General features: G+C 46.4%; 1 protein-coding gene across 1 annotated transcript in view; it reads left to right on the forward strand.

The window, feature by feature from the left end:
- Positions 1-17,734, forward strand: part of syne1b (spectrin repeat containing, nuclear envelope 1b) — a 420,847-nt gene that overhangs the window by 261,891 nt on the left and 141,222 nt on the right. The window contains exons 75-80 of the mRNA XM_070891000.1: positions 95-2,255; positions 3,636-3,973; positions 6,433-6,577; positions 8,362-8,580; positions 13,050-13,312; positions 15,986-16,151. Of these exons, the coding sequence (XP_070747101.1) occupies positions 95-2,255; positions 3,636-3,973; positions 6,433-6,577; positions 8,362-8,580; positions 13,050-13,312; positions 15,986-16,151 (3,292 nt within the window). The remainder of the gene's footprint in view (positions 1-94; positions 2,256-3,635; positions 3,974-6,432; positions 6,578-8,361; positions 8,581-13,049; positions 13,313-15,985; positions 16,152-17,734) is intronic.

Raw genomic sequence — 17,734 nt, forward strand, 5'->3', positions numbered from 1 at the left:
AGGAATCTGAAGACCACCGCTCTGATTAAAGCGAATATGTACACTGTGGGTAACTGTCATCATTCTCACTCTAATGTTGTTTTATTTGTAACAGAACCGACGCTGAGAGTACGGCCGAACACCTGGAAGCCCTGAAGAAGCTGGCGAGTGTCGTGCAGGCTCAGAGATTTGTACTGGATGACCTGAAGGAGCAGAGGCAGAAACTAATGGACCGCTTGAACCCCGAAGATAAGGAACTGATCAAAGAGCAGACCAGTCACTTCGAGAAGCAGTGGGCCCACGTGGAGAACCTGATTGAGAAGAAGATCCAGATCTCCGTCACCACCTTGGAGGAGCTGGGCCAGTGCCAGTCCAAGCTGGAGGACCTGCTGGACTGGGCGGACGGCCAGGCCCACCTCTTTGCCGAGGCTCTGAGGTGCAGCCCTCCGGCGGAGCTGGCGCAGACGCTGCTCCTGGACCACATGGCCGTCTGCCACGAGCTGGAGCGCCAGCAGCTGGCTCACGGGGCGGCGACGGAGGAAGCCGAGAAGATCCTGGCCCGCCTGGGCCTGGACGAGAGGCAGCGCCTACAGAGGGCCCTGGCAGCGCTGCACGGCAAGATGGGCTCCCTGAGCCAGGCGGTCAGCCAGAGGAGGAAGTACCTGAGCAAGGCCCTGTCGGACCGCACGCAGTTCCTCATGGCGGTCGGACCCGCCATCCACTGGGTCCAGCAGAACGAGAGGATGGTCGCGTCTCAGGAGCACGTTGCCCTCGCCCCGTCCGATATGGGCAAGCAGATCCGCGCCTGCGGGAAAGTGAGCGCCAGCCTGAAGGAATACCAGGCCGACGTCACCGCCCTGTGGGCTCAGGGCAGGGAGCTGGCGAGGGAGGCGACTGAGGAAGAGACGGCGGAAATAATGAGCCAGCTACAGGACCTGCAGAGCAGGTACGACACGGCACTGCAGAGCAGCGCCCAGAGGCTGCAGGAGCTGGAGAAGATCCTGGTCTCCCGGCAGTACTTCAAGGCGGACCTGGACAAAGTGTGCCACTGGCTGAAGCAGGCGGACATTGTGACCTTCCCACAGATCAGCCTCATGAGTAGCGACACGGAGCTGTGCTCGCAGCTGAGCAAATACCAGCTGGTCCTGGAACAATCCCCCGAGTCTGAAAACCTGCTCCTTCTGGTGCAAAGAGCCGGTCGGGAATTGCTGCCCGGGCTGAGTGAAGCCGATCATTCCTTCTTGGATGAGAAGTTGAACGTGCTGCCCAAGCAGTTTAACTGCATTGTGGCCCTCGCCAAGGAAAAGTCCGACAAGATCCAGGAGGCGATTGCGGGCCGCAAGGAGTACGTCTCCCTGATTGATTTGACCAGCAAGGCACTGAGCGAACTGGAGGACCAGCTGGTTCAGATGGGCAAAACGCACCTGAGCCTCTCCTCCAAGGAGGTGGTTTCCGCGCAGAGCGAGTACAGGACCCTCCTCGGCGAGGTGGTGAGCCTCGGGAAGGCGGTGGAGGAGCTGAACCAGCGCAAGGAGACCTTCCGGAGCTCTGGCCAACCGTGGCAGCCCGACGAAATGGCGAGTCTGGCAAGCCTGTACAGCCGGCTGAAGCGTCAGGTGGAGCTGAGAGTGGGGCTGCTGGACGACACCATCACAGCGTACCAAGACCATGAGGCCACGTCGCTGCAGTTGGAGACACAGCTTCAGGCTTTGGGAGAGGAGCTCGTCAAAATAAACGAGGAGACCCTTTCCATCGAGGAGAAGCTGAAGAACTACCACGCTTTGGCTGGGTGCGTGCAGGACGCCGGCTCGCTTTTGAAGAGGCTGATCGAACAGGTGGAACAGTTTTCACCCGAGCTGGACAGCCGGGTTCACGAGGCCAGAAGCCAGCAAATACAAGCCTGGAAAGGAGATCTTCAGGCAGCCCAAGGAACGATCGGTGCGAGGATAATGGAGTGCGAGAGCAGGCTCATTCAAAGGATCGACTTCCAGACGGAAATCCAGCACACCCTTGATTGGCTGCGGCAGATTAAAGGAGACCTCGGTGCTGCGGCAAACTTGGACATAAAGCTTCAGAGCGTCCAGGAAGAGATACGGAAGTCCCAGATCCTCGAGGAGGAAGTGCAGTCAAGTCTTCGGATCATGACAGCATTGAGCAGTAAAGAGAAAGAGAAGTATACCGAGTCCAGGGAGCTGATGCCTCCACAGGTGGAGAGCAACCTGCTTGAACTTTCCCAGCTCGAGGCCGAAGTCCAGGAGACATTAAGCACCAAAAAGGTTAGTCAATATCTTAGGAACAGAGGTATTGTGAGACAAGAAAAGAGCAAGGACCATCTAGATGATCTTCTCCTATCCTTGTACATCAATAATGGAGTTGTTGACTAATCGTAGCAATTACCCTCTATCAATTAGTCTCCAACACACCCAGACATGAGGTGAGTAAAACCACAGTGGTGGAGAGCTTTGGGAACCTTAGGACCAAATTCGCCTGTTCCTCCCAAGCCTGTTACACTTACCACATGTCCTGTCTCAAACTAATGTTATACTGTATCCCAAAATATTATTTTCAGAAAGAAATCTATCTCATTTGCATTTGAATTCATCAACACTATCTGTTGCCATTGTGTGAGCGAGAGAGTGAGAGACTGGGGAAGAGAGAGAGGGGCTAGGGGGAGAGGGAGAGAGAGACTGGGGCAGAGTGAGAGAGACTGTTCCATGCAATGACTAAAATTAGAGTTAAAATCTCACTGAAAAAATACCGTCGTGTTAACGACACATGCCATTATTGATGAGCAAATCTGGCAGCAAGTTCAGGGGATTGAGAAATATGCTGTGAGTTGCAAATCTCCAGAACTTGCTGGTCGATTTACGGCGCTCTGTCATTTGCTTTGCACAAACGGCATCTCGCCCTTCGTCTCCCCATTATTTTTAGGAACTTGCTGGATTTGCACATTAAACTTGAATTAAACTCACCGCAGAATGCTAGGGCTGGCACTTAACAACGTAAGTACTCTTTTAGCAAAGTGATCATTGTTAGTGTAACACCAATCAACCTCACTAGCCGAGAGAGGGAACAATTTAATAACAGTTCAATCTCATTCCTGCAAGGAGTCAATTGTTAGAGATTTAAAAAAAATATAATTTTAAATTAAAACATTTTTTTTACTATGCCTTTCTGTCCATTTTTATCATTCTCTCTTAATCCAATCGTTCCCTCTCTTTATTTCTTTCTGTACCTGATTTGACTCTAATTCACTCACTGTCAATTCACCCTATTTCCTTCTCCGTTGTACCTCTGTTTCTTGCTCAGTCTTTAACTCTCATTGGTTAAGGGGACACACTGCTGGTCCCTTGGGTCACTCAGCTTGCACAGGGCAAACAATGGTTTCGCCGAATGGTGAGGGAAAACTCTAACTACCGGGACATGCTGTGAGATACCCCGCTCCAGTCTAACATGACTACTCAGTGGAAACGGGTCTTAGGAAATTACTCCTCATTTGCAAGGAAATGATATTGGTGAATCTTGTTACGATCAATCCTGGCAATTGTTCCTGTCAGAGTCCATGCAGGATAAGAACTCCCTTGTCGATCTGATGACTGATTGGACAGAGTGCTAACAATAATTTATCTTGCCCCCCCCCCTCACCCCCATCCCAGATGTCCCTCAACAAGGTGCAGGCCTTGATCCAGCAGTACCAACGGGCAGTTCAGTCTGCCGCTGACTGGTTGGAGGATGCCAGCGCGCTCCTACAGCAGGCAGGCGATGGCCTGGATGTGGAGGGTTCAGAGGAGACCTTGAGAAGACACGTCGAGTTCTTTGCCACACAACCAGTCCTCACGAGCCAGCTGGGAGAGTTGGAGGGCCTGGTGCCCGACCTACTGCCATCGATCAGCACGGCGGGCCGAGAGCAAGTAGAGCAGAGCTTGGCCTCATTGCGGCAAAGAAGAGCGGACACTGAGCAACAAGCTCAAGGTCAGCAAGACATTCTGCAACGGTAAGTTCTCCAAATCGGTGACAATATAGCGCCAGTATGTTTTACCATATGAGACTGCAGTGTCATTGAGCTGATCAGGGCAGGTTGGTGTAGTAGTTATATAACGCAGTTCAGAGAAGGATCACGAGGTTGATTTCTGAGATGAAAGGGTTGTCTTATGAGGAAAGGTTGAGCAAAGGTATAGGAAAGGGCCTATACACATTGGAGTTTAGAAGACTGAGAAGTGATCTTATTGAAACATATAAGTGTTATGTTCAGAATAACTCCACAAGACTGTGTGCTATAAGTTCAAACTGTTGTGACCTTGGTCTCTTTAATGTAACTCCAGAGTGAGGAAGCAGCATGGTAGACTGCCTTTTATACCTGCTTGCCCAGGGTGTGCAGGTGACCCTTGGGTCTCTCACAGGTGTGCCCCCTGGTGGCAAATCTTACACATTAGTAAAGTTTACATACATAACAATAAGATTCTGAGGGGGCTTGACAAGGTAGATGCAGAGAGGATGTTTCCCTTCGTGGGGGAATCGAGAACTAGGGGGCATAGTTTCAGAATAAGGGATCACCCATTTAAAACGGAAATGAGGAGGAATTTCTTCTCTCAGAGGATCGTGAACCTTTGGAATTCTGTACCTCAAGAGAGCTGTGGAGGCTGGGCCATTGAATATATTTAAGGTGGAGATAGACAGATTTTTGAATGATAAGGGAGTCAAGGGTTATGGGGAGCGGGTGGGGAAGTGGAGTTGAGGCCAGGATCAGATCAGCCATGATCTTATTGAATGGCGGAGCAGGCTCGAGGGACCAAATGGCCTACTCCTGCTCCTATTTCTTATGTTCTTATGGTCTTATGTTATACAATGAAGCGAGATTTTCAACTTGCCAACCAGGCATAAAACTGACATGGTGATCTACCACACTTGCAATCCTGTGCACATTACAAAATATTACAAAAAGGACATCGAGGCACTGGAGGAGGTGCAGTACAGATTTACAAGGATGAAACTAGAACTGAAGGGTTATAACTATCAGAAAGATTGAACAGACTGGGGCTTTTTTCTCTCAAAAAGAGAAGGCTGAGAGAGAACCTGATAGAGGTCTTTAAAATTATGAAGGTTTGATAGGTTAAATGTAGAGAAGATGTTTCCATTTATGGAGGAGTCCAAAACTAGGGGGCATAAATATAAAATAGTTACTAATGAATGCAAAAGGGAATTCAAGAGAAACTTCTTTACCCAGGGAGTGGCTGGAGTGTGGAACTTGCTACCCCATGGAGTGGTTGAGACAATTAGCATAGATGTATTTAAGAGGAAGCTAGATAAGTACGTGAGGGAGAAAGGAATAGAACGATATGCTAATGGGATGAAATAAGGTGGGAGGAAGCTCAAATGGAGCATAAACTCCGGTGTGGACCAATTGGGCCGAATGGCCTGTTTTTGTGCTGTACATTCGATGTAATTAATTTCCATTGAAATCATGGAAAATTTGCCCCAACGTCATGGGACAACATCTTCAGGAGGGTGTCAATGTTGTGCAATATTAGTGCAATGGTTTTATGATTTAGCCCTCCAAGGTTTCGTATGACAGCCTCGCATATCGGGTTTTCGGGCCTCAAGGGGTACACACCCTGTTCGCAACTCACCTGGTCTTCTATCCATTAGTCTACCACTGGCCTGACTTGGCTCAGGGGTAGCACTCTTGCCTCTGGGTCAGAAGGTCGTGGGTTCAAACCCCACTCCAGAGACCTGAGCACAAAATCCAGACTGACACTTCCAATACAGTACTGAGGGAGTGCTGCACAATGAGAGGTGCCGTCTTTTGGATGAGACGTAAAACTGAGGCCCCATCTGCCTGTTCAGGTGGATGTTAAAGATGCCATGGGGTGATTTAAAGGGCATTGAGTTCTTCTGGTGTCCTGACCAATTTTCCTGCCTTAACCAAAATCAAATTAACTAGTCATTTTTGTAATTTACTGTTTGTAGCTCGGTACAATTTGATCTGAGATTAGTTGCCTGCGGAGGTTAGGCTGCATGGTTGCCATGATTGTGACATTTGATTGACCAGATTAAGTTTTTCACAGACAGGCCAAAGGATACGGAGACAACAACAATTACAGAAGGAGGCCATTCGGCCTTTGTTGTCTGGGCCGATGCTAGCTCCTCAACTGAAGCTATCTCTTCTGTTCCCATTCCCCAATGTCCTGAGACACTCAAGATAACTCTTTGAGGGCCTGTTGGAGTGGGCGTAGTGAATGAGTTATCCCATGGTGAGGCCGGGATACTTTTCTTTTGTTTTAAACTAAACTATGGTTTCTCCCTTTCAATTATTAAGTAAACCGCTTGTTTTGCAACACTGGGTGTTTTCGAACAACAATCCCCAGCTCTCCATCAGATCAGCACTGCTCTGGGAAATTTGGATTTTTTTTAACCAAGAACTGACTAAGTATGGTTCCGGCACATTTTCCCTAGATGTGTAACCCAGTGGCACGACTACCAGGAGGCCAGGCAGCAGGTCATTGCTCTGATGAACCAGGCGGAAAAGAAGTTGTCAGAATTTTCCACAGCCAAAGCAGCAACTAGCCATGAAAGTGAAGAGAAGCTGACACAACACAAGGTCAGTACGGCAACATTAACTGGCTCACAACATTAACTACCCACAACATTAACTAACTCACAACATTAACTGGCTCACAACATTAACTGGCTCACAACATTAACTGGCTCATAACATTAACTGCTCATAACATTAACTACTCACAACATTAACTGGCTCATAACATTAACTGGCTCACAACATTAACTGGCTCACAACATTAACTGGCTCATAACATTAACTGGCTCACAACATTAACTGGCTCACAACAATAACTACTCACAACATTAACTGGCTCATAACATTAACTGGCTCATAACATTAACTGGCTCACAACATTAACTGGCTCACAACATTAACTGGCTCACAACAATAACTACTCACAACATTAACTGGCTTACAACAATAACTATTCACAACATTAACTGGCTCACAACAATAACTAACTCACGACAATAACTAACTCACGACAATAACTAACTCACGACAATAACTGGCTCACAACATTAACTAACTCACAACATTAACTGGCTCACAACAATAACTGGATCACAACATTAACTAACTCACAATAATAACTAACTCACAACATGAACTACAACAACAACAACTTGTATTTATATAGCACCTTTAACGCAGTAAAACGCCTCAAGGCGTTTCACAGGAATGTATTAATACAAAAAAACAATTTTGACACTTAGCCATATAAGAAGAAATTACAGCAAGTGACCAAAAGCTTGGTCAAAGAGGTAGGTTTTAAGAAGCGTCTTAAAGGAGGAAAGAGAGGTAAAGAGTTGTAGAGATTTAGGGAGGGAGTTCCAGAGCTTAGGGCCTAGGCAACAGAAGGCACCGATGGTTGAGAGATTGTAATCAGGGATGCTCAAGAGGGCAGAATTGGAGGAGCGCAGATATCTCGGGGGGTTATGAGGCTGAAGAACATTACAGAGATAGCGAGGGGCTAGGCCATGGAGGGATTTGTAAATAAGGATGAGTTTAGATCCCAAAGATAACTATCTCACAGCAATAACTAATTCAGAACATTAACTAACTCTCAGCAATAACTAGCTCATAACACATACTTTATTTTTATTTCTCTTTTTCTTCCTCTCTTTCCTGGTTTCTATGAATTCCAAGAATTAAAAAGCAGAGAAGTTATGCTAAACTTGTATCATACCTTGGCTATACCAAAGTTGAAGTACTGTACAGTTCTAATCACCCTGTTATAAAAAGGATATAGAGGCACTGGAGAGGGTGCAAAAAAGATTTACAAGGATGTTACCGGAAATGCGAGGGTATACATATCAGGAAAGGATGAACAAGCTGAATCCCTTTTCTCTTGAAAAGAGAAGGCTGAGGGGTGACCTAATAGAGGTCTTAAAATTGTGAAAGGTTTTGATTGAGTAGACACAGAGAGAGTGTTTCCACTTGCGGAGAAGAGCAAAACTAAAGGACATCAATATAAGATAGTCACCAAGGAATCCAATAGGGAATTCAGAAGAAACTTCCCAAAGAGTGGTGAGAATGTGGAACTCGCTACCACAGGGAGTGGTTGAAGCAAATAGTAAGGATGCATTTTAAGGTGAGGCTAGACAAGCATATGAGGGAGTAGGGAATAGAGGGTTATGCTGATAGATTTAGATGAGGAAAGACGGGAGGAGCTCGAGTGGAGCATAAATTCTGGCATGATTGGGCCGAATGGCGTGTTTCTGTGTCGTATATCCTATGTAATAAGTTGTACGCGTTTGCAAAAGTGTCTAATTCTAGTTTAATCCACACATTTCACCAATATTTCTTTCCACTCCCAGTCTTTGCTGTCTGTGGTGAACTCCCTGCATGAGAAGATCACAGCCCTGGAGGAGCAAGCCTCACAGCTCGAGAGCCTGGGGAACGATGCCAGCAAGGCCACCATAAGCAGGTCGATGGCCACTGTGTGGCAGCGCTGGACTCGTCTGCGCACCATAGCCCGAGAGCAGGAAAAGATGCTGGAAGAAGCTGCACGTGGCTGGAAAAACCTCACTGACAAGGTACAAAGCAGAGCAAAGGGCGTCTCTTACCACAGAGCGAAAGGAAAATACTGCGGATACTGGAAACCTGAAAACAAAACCAGAAAATGCTGGAATTATTCAGCGGGTCAGGCAGCATCTGTGGAGAGAGAAACAGAGTTAACGTTTCAGCTCGATGACCTTTCGTCAGAACTAGAAGATGTCAGAAATGGATACTTTTACAGAGCCAGGGAAAAGGGGGCATCAAAAGAACGAAGGCTGTGATTGGGTGGGGGACAGGAATGATGATAGAAACATAGAAGCATAGAAAATAGGTGCAGGAGTAGGCCATTCGGCCCTTCGAGCCTGCACCGCCATTCAATGAGTTCATGGCTGAACATGCAACTTCAGTACCCCATTCCTGCTTTCTCGCCATACCCCTTGATCCCCCTAGTAGTAAGGACTACATCTAACTCCTTTTTGAATATATTTAGTGAATTGGCCTCAACAACTTTCTGTGGTAGAGAATTCCACAGGTTCACCACTCTCTGGGTGAAGAAGTTTCTCCTCATCTCGGTCCTAAATGGCTTACCCCTTATCCTTAGACTGTGACCCCTGGTTCTGGACTTCCCCAACATTGGGAACATTCTTCCTGCATCTAACCTGTCTAAACCCGTCAGAATTTTAAACGTTTCTATGAGATCCCCTCTCATTCTCCTGAACTCCAGTGAATACAAGCCCAGTTGATCCAATCTTTCTTGATATGTCAGTCCCGCCATCCCGGGATCAAAAGTGATGATGGTGCAGGGAAAAAGGGGGTGATAATGGGAACAATAGATGGGCCTAGAGGAGGTGTAAATGGTTGCAGCTGAAGATAGTTTATGAGAGTAAACTAGCAAGAAGCATAAAAACAGACAGTAAGAGTTTCTACCGGTATTTAAAAAGGAAGAGACTAGCTAAAGTAAATGTTGGTCCCTTAGAGGATGAGATTGGGGAATTAATAATGGGAAACAGGGAAATGACAGAGACTTTGTATCGGTCTTCACGGTAGAAGACACTAAAAACATCTCAAAAATTGATAATCAAGGGGCTAATGGGAGGGGGAACTTAAAACAATCATTATCATTAGAGAAAAGGTACTAGGCAAACTAATGGTACTAAGGGTGGACAAGTCCCCTGGACCTGATGGATTGCATCCTAGGGTTTTAAAAGAAGTGGTTGCAGAGATAGTGGATGCATTGGTTGTAATTTACCAAAATTCCCTGGATTCTGGAGAGGCCCCAGCAGATTGGAAAACCGCAACTATAACGCCCCTATTTAAAAAAGGAGGGAGACAGAAAGCAGGAAACTAAAGACCAGTTAGTCTAACATCTGTTGTTGGGAAAATGCTGGAATCCATTATTAAGGAAGCAGTAGCAGGCCATGTAGAACATCATAATACAGTCAAGCAGAGTCAGCATGGTTTTATGAAAGGGAAATCATGTTTGACAAATTTGCTGGAATTCTTTGAGGATGTAACGAGCAGGGTGAATAAAGGGGAACCTGTGGATGTGGTGTATTTGGATTTCCAGAAGGCATTCGATAAGATGTCACATAAAAAGTTACTGCACAAGATAGGAGCTCACAGGATTGCGGGTAATATATTAAAATGGAAGGAGAATTGGGTAACTAACAGAAAACAGAGAGTTGGGATAAATGGTCATTTTCAGGTTGGCAAACTGTAGCTAGTGGGGTGCCACAGGGATCAATGCTGGGGCTTCAACTATTTGCAATCTATATTAATGATTTGGATGAAGGGACCAAGTGTAATGTAGCCAAGTTTGCTGATTATACAAAGGTGGGTGGGAAAGCAAGTTGTGAGGAAGATGCAAAGAATCTTCAAAAGGATATAGACAGGCTACATGAGTGGGCAAACATTTGGCAGATGGAGTATAATGTGGGAAAATGTGAGGTTATCAACTTTGGCAGAAAAAATAGAAAAGCAGATTATAATTTAAATGGAGAAAAATTGCAAAGTGCTGCAGTACAGCGGGACCTGGGGGTCCTTGTACATGAAACACAAAGTTAGTATGCAGGTACAGCAAATAATCAGGAAGGGAAATGGAATATTGGCCTTTATTGCAGGGGGATAGAGTATAAAAAGCAGAGAAGTCCTGCTACAACTGTACAGGGTATTGGTGAGGCCACACCTAGAGTACTGCGTACAGTTTTGGTCTCCTTATTTAAGGAAGGATATACTTGCATTGGAGGCAGTTCAGAAAAGGTTCACTAGGTTGATTCCTGAGATGAAGGAGTTGTCTTATGAGGAAAGGTTGAGCAGGTTGGGCCTATACTCATTGGAGTTTAGAAGAATGAGAGGTGATCTTAATGAAATGTATAAGATTCTGAGGGAACTTGACAGGGTAGATGCAGAGAGGATGTTTCCTCTCGTGGAGGAATCTAGAACTAGGGGGCATAGTTTCAGAATAAGGGGTCATCCATTTAAAACGGAAATGAGGAGGAATTTCTTCACTCTGAGGGTCCTGAATCTTTGGAATTCACTGCCTCAGAGAGCCCTGGACTCTGGGTCATTGAATATATTTAAGGTGGAGATCGACAGATTTTTGAATGATAAGGGGTCAAGGGTTATGGGGAGCAGGCAGGTAAGTGGATTTAGGCCAAGATCAGATCAGCCATGATCTTATTGAATGGCGGAGCAGCTCGAAGGGCCAAATGGCCTACTCCTGCTCCTATTTCTTATGTTCTTATGTAATAGCAGAGGGAGGAGGGAAGTATGGGAAATCTGGCAAAGAGGAAAAGGCATTCCTGCCCTCCACCCTATCACAGACTTCCCCTTTGTTCTTTCCTTCCCCATCCCCTTTCCCTGGCTCTGCACCTGCTTAAAAGCTGTTCATCTCTAACATCTTCCAGTTCCGACGAAAAATCATCGACCTGATACGTTAACTCTGTGCCTCTCTCCACAGATGCTGCCTGACCTGCTGAGATTTTCTGTTTTTATCCCTTACCACAGGTTTGGCTAATGGACTCATCTTTCCAAATAAAGGGAAAGTACATAAAGGAGCCATTGACGCAAGGCCCAGAGCCACCTGAAACAGCTTAAACACCTGTCTTCTCAATTCATTGACGAACGGCCATGTTTTCCTTAATATGTTCATTTTTACGATAAAGGTGTGAAGGCTCAAACAGGAGGCCCGATGGTAGAAAGTAGCAGGGGGCCCTTGGCTCGTTTGTAGCACTGCATTCAAAAGTGAGTTTGGGATAAATGATCAAAAACAAACAAAACAAAGGTGCCCAGGCAGAATTCTGGGAGGGGTGCTGGATGGATGGGCGAGATCATCAAAAATTGCAGGTCCAGATAAGATTGCCGTTAATCGCAAGATCACAAGGTAATGATGGTCCTTTCAACCCAACCCAACTCAGCCATCTAGACAGACCCTACGACAATCTCCCATCCACCTGATTCCTGAGTAATCCTGGGGTTTTTAAACATTCCATCATTGCTGATTTCAGTCCTAAATTTGCACTTTGACCAGCTGTGTCTCCTTGTCCTATTGTAAGGGCTTAATTTAAAATATTGTTCCCGATTTACCTATTCTCTAGCAATTTCTATCCATCAAGTTCCCCCTCAGTCGACCCCTTTCAAATTGAAAAGCTGAAGTTTCTTCACCCAGTCCTACAGTTCAGCATTCTCGGTAACTGCTCCACACTGATTGGACTTGTCAAGGCCAACTCCACTAAACCCCTACATCGCTTTCAATTCTACCCTTAGCGAGTGAGTGGGAACTAGGCCAGTGAATGACGAGGGTTGGCCACATCGTCACAGCTTTCATTGTCAAGCAGGGTGCATGCACAGGGTTCCTTTGTAATGTTATTCAATTGCAATCCTTGTTTTAGCATTCTGCTCTCTATTGCTCTTCCTACCCTTTGTGCTTTGTATGGGTTTGGAGTCTAGACCTAACTTATTGAGCGAGTAACTGGGTAACCTCAATGATCCCATTCCCCCAACACTGTTAGCCTCTTCTCAGGAGTTACGGAGCCAAGGCGGGTAAATGGGAATTTTAATTGAATGGCGGAACAGGTTTGAGGGTTGAATGAGCTCCTCTGATTCCTATGTTCCTCCTCCGACCCTCACTCGCTTGGAGCACGCGGGGGTGGTGGGGAGGCGGTGAATTCACCCGATTGTTTTCTGTCGGTGAGGCGTGTAATGTACTTGCTTCATGGCTTCTTTGCTATTAAGAACTAGTTGGTTTATTAGCAAAGGTTTAACAATCGCACTACACATTACCAGTTCATCCACCAGGCTCACAACCACCTGCCTCTGCGTGGATCCCCTGAACCCAACAGACTGGAGTTTTATTGAGTCTTGTGAGCATCACATGACTGGCTAAGCCACTCACAATGCAACAGTTTTACAAATCTGTGAGCATACTCACAGGGGTATACATTACATGGGGGATTATTTTCATGTTAGTGACTCTGCCTCCCTCCATGGGATTGTCTTTGGTCCCCAGATCGAGACAACTACCGTGGTGGTGGACCAGCTGCAGGATCGGCTCCCGGACAGCTCGGTGGAAAAGGCGAGGAAGATCGAACTGCTCGAGCTCCTGGAGTACCATGACGCCTTCGCACAGGAAGTGGAGCGGGAGCAGTCCACTCTGACTGTTCTCCGGCAGCAAGCGCTCAACATGCTCCGAGATGTGGCCATGCCTTCTACCTCTGTCGAGGACCTGCCTGTCATGCATGAGATCAAAGCCATGCAGGACAGATATGACAAGTAAGTGGATCGGATGGGAGGCTTGTATTTACCCCATTAGAAAAGGAGCAGCTCCCTCCCCTGAGTAGGTTGGGTAAATGTATGTTTTACAGTGGGCAGCATTGACCATTGCTGTAAAGTGCTTCCTAAATAAGGTAAGCAACAACAAGCAGCTCATATTTCTGGGTGTAATGCATTTGCTTCATGGATTCTTTGCTTAAGAATTCATAGCAACACATTGTATTAAGAACTAGTTGATTTATTAGCAAAGATTTAACAATCACACTACACATTACTAATTCATCCACCAGGCTCACAACTGCGTACCTCATTGTGGACCCCCTGAACCCAACTGGCTGAGGTTTTATTGAGTCTTGTGAACATCACGTGACTGACTAAGCTACTCCCAACTCAGCAGCTCTACAACTATTTGTGAGCATACTCACAGGTGCACACATTACATTGGGGAACTATATTGTCCATGTGACTTCGCAAGATAATTACAGATGAGGGAGGCCATTTGCCCCATCTAGGTTCATCCGTCCAGAAAAGGCCAACATGCCCCCATTGGAGTGTCCAATTGATTCCAGGGCTTTTGTCTCCAGCACTCTACCTGGGAGTCCATTCCATGTGCCGTGTGGAGAAGAATGACTCAATTTCAGTCCGAAATTTGCCTTTGACTAGTTTAAACCTGTGACTCCTCCTCCTCCTGTCCCAATTTAATATAATGTAATTTTCGAGTTTCTTTTTCCATTCCATTTACATCTTGCTGACCTCTGTGACCTTGAACGGAAGCAACTGAACTGACGATGCAACTTATATTTTGGTGTGCAGCTTATATCAGTGGAGTTGGAGCCAGTCCCTGGGCAGTCGTGTGAATAGTTCAGATGTACACCTGTTACACATCGTGGACACACATCTGCCATCTTGCTTTGCAAGAATTCATTGCTCACAGTGGGTGCCCTTTACCTGAGTCCTGCTTTTGGTGACTGACATTCACTACAGTGCTCCCAGCCACCAGTGTTTTACACCAACCCTTATACTCCAGGCACGGAGCCCCATTTCTCCCAGTTGATTAGTATTTATTCACCAATAGGTACTTCACCGGTCCAGGGACTAATCCGTAAATAGATGGGGATTTTTAGAAATAAATAAAGGCAAGCAAGCCACAGCATATATGTTGTTTGACGCAGTGTGATATCTAGTGCAATGTCTTTCTATCATTATAGAAATATCAAATCACCATACATCGGAAACTAGCTCCATAATGTTTCCAGCAGCGCGACTCGTTTTGCCGTTCCCTCTTGATTTTCTCCCCGCTCCTCCAGGCGATCGCGAGCTGGGATATATTTCCATCTCTGCCATCAAAGAAATGACAGCCAAGTCAGAGGTCATTCGGCCCATTGTGCCAGTGCTTGTTCTTAAACTAATGCTGTCCACTCAAAGCCCATTTCACTGCCCCTTGCCCTGTATCATTTTATATTGATCCTTTTCCAATCCTTATCCAGTTCCCGTTTAAACGATGTTGCAGTTGCTCCCTCCATAGCCCTTTGCGGTACAGCATTCTCTGACCATAGCCCTTTGCGGTACAGCATTCTCTGACCATAACCCTTTGCGGTACAGCATTCTCTGACCATAGCCCTTTGCGGTACAGCATTCTCTGACCATAGCCCTTTGCGGTACAGCATTCTCTGACCATAGCCCTTTGCGGTACAGCATTCTCTGACCATAGCCCTTTGCGGTACAGCATTCTCTGACCATAGCCCTTTGCGGTACAGCATTCTCTGACCATAGCCCTTTGCGGTACAGCATTCTCTGACCATAGCCCTTTGCGGTACAGCATTCTCTGACCATAGCCCTTTGCGGTACAGCATTCTCTGACCATAGCCCTTTGCGGTACAGCATTCTCTGACCATAGCCCTTTGCGGTACAGCATTCTCTGACCATAGCCCTTTGCGGTACAGCATTCTCTGACCATAGCCCTTTGCGGTACAGCATTCTCTGACCATAGCCCTTTGCGGTACAGCATTCTCTGACCATAGCCCTTTGCGGTACAGCATTCTCTGACCATAGCCCTTTGCGGTACAGCATTCTCTGACCATAGCCCTTTGCGGTACAGCATTCTCTGATCTAATAACCCGCTGTGTGAAAAGGTTTCCTCTGACTTCCCCTTTTTTCTCCTCAGTCCGTTGCCCCCTTTTCACTGATTCATCAACCAGTGGACATGTTTTTTTCACTGCTTATCCCTTAGCGTCTTTGGTTAGGCTTCCAGTACCTCATTCAATTGGCCGTTCTTGATATGTGAATGTATGAGTCTAGACATTGAGTGACAGCAGACTTCGTCCATGGGGCCATCACACCTGACCCGGGCTGGCATGCCTGCAGAATTCACAAATAGCGAGTGAAGTAAATGACCAATCGCTCTGTTTTAATGGTGTTGGTCAAGGGATAAACGTTGGGCCAGGACAGAGCCTCTGATGCTTCATTCAATGTACAGACTTACCAAAGAATGGGAAAACAGCTCTTGCTGATATTTACATTCTCAAAATCATATTTTGAACTCATCAAATTAAAAAAAATGAAATCCATTTTTCCTGACGGGAGGATTTTGTTCCATGGACCGAGTTTTCGTGTTGGGTTACGTAAGACGTGGTTGAGGTGAATATTGAGAAAAGTCTCTGTTTTCAATTAAAGCGTTCGGCAGAAGATAAGGAAGAGCAAGAAAATGGTCCAACAGGAGCTGAAAGAGCGGGAGGAGGTGGAGAGCGAATTAAATGCCATCAAACAGTGGCTCCAAGAGACAAGAGAGTACCTGCTCAACCCAACCTCCGATGCTGTTGTGGAGCTCAGGGAGTTGAAGGTAAGGGACAGCTAAGGGTTAATAGAAAAGAAAGAAATACATGCATTTATATAGCGTCTTTCACGACCTCAGGGCGTCCCAAAGCGTTTTACAGTCAATAAAGTACACTTGAAGTGCAGTCACTATTGTAATGTGGGAAACGCAGCAGCCAATTTGCACACAGCAAGTTCCCACAAACAGCAATATGATAATGACCAGATAATCTGTTTTAGTAATGCTGGTTGTAGGACAAATATTGGCCAGGATACACTCCTGCTCTTCTTCCAAATAGTGCCATGGGATTTTTTGCATCCACCTGAGAGCCTTTGTTTAACACCCTATCCGACAGTGCAGCACTCCCTCAGTACTGCACTGGAGTGTCAGCTGAGATTTTATGCTCAGGCTTCTGGAGTGGGGCTTGAGCCCACAACCTTCTGACTCGGAGAAGAGAATGCTAACACTGAGCCACAGCTGACACCTAACAGGTGCTATCGATGGCGGCTGAACAGACACTTGAGGCAGATTTTCGTTGTTATCGCTTGGGCATTAAACATCGCCTGGACAGAGCGCAGAACGGAAAATCTCCCACATCCCCCTCTCCTTTACTTCCGTTAATTTCCGGAGGGTTCTGTTACCAGCCTGCGAATCTCCCAGTTGAAGTTTACGTCCTGTGTTATGTCCAGGTGCTACGTAACACCTGGGTTGTAAACAGCAATAACTTGCATTTAAAATAAAAACAGAACATACTGAAAATACTCAGCAGGTCAGGCAGCATCCGTGGAGAGAGAAACAAGAGTTCATGTCTGAGGTTGATGACCTTTTGTCAGAGGTAAGGTCATCGACTTGAAACGTTAACTCTTGTTTCTTTCTCTGCAGATGCTGCCTGACCTGCTGAGTGTTTCCAACATTTTCTGTTTTATTTTCTGATTTCCAGCATTCGCAGTATTTTGCTTTTGGAATAACTTGCATTTATATAGTACCTTTAAAGTAGTAAAAAAAACAAGGCACGTTACAGGAGCATTAACAAACAAAATTTGACATCGGGTCACATAAGGAGATATTAGGACAGGTGACCAAAAGCTTGGTCAAAGAGGTACGTTTTAAGGGGCATCTTAAAGGAAGAGAGAGAGAGACAGGGAGGTTTAGGGAGAGAATTCCAGAACTTATGCCCAAGGCACCAGAAGGCACAGCCGCCAATGGTGGGGCAATGGAAATTGGGGATGCACAAGGGGCCAGAATTGGAAGAACGCAGAGATCTCAGAGGATTGTAGGGCTGAAGGAGCGTACAGAGATAGGGAGGTTTGTAGGGCTGGAGGAGATTACAGAGATAGGGAGGTCAGTAGGACTGGAGAAGGTTACAGAGATAGGGAGGGTTGTAGGGCTGGAGGAGGTTACAGAGATAGGGAGGGTTGTGTGGGGCTGGAGGAGGGTACAGAGATAGGGAGGATTGTAGGGCTGGAGGAGGTTACAGAGATAGGGAGGGTTGTAGGGCTGGAGATGGGTACAGAGATAGGGAGGGTTGTAGGGCTGGAGGAGGGTACAGAGATAGGGAGGGTTGTAGGGCTGGAGGTGGGTACAGAGATAGGGAGGGTTGTAAGGCTGGA

Source organism: Pristiophorus japonicus, chromosome 9, assembly GCF_044704955.1.
Source record: "Pristiophorus japonicus isolate sPriJap1 chromosome 9, sPriJap1.hap1, whole genome shotgun sequence".
Classification (NCBI taxonomy): domain Eukaryota; kingdom Metazoa; phylum Chordata; class Chondrichthyes; family Pristiophoridae; genus Pristiophorus; species Pristiophorus japonicus.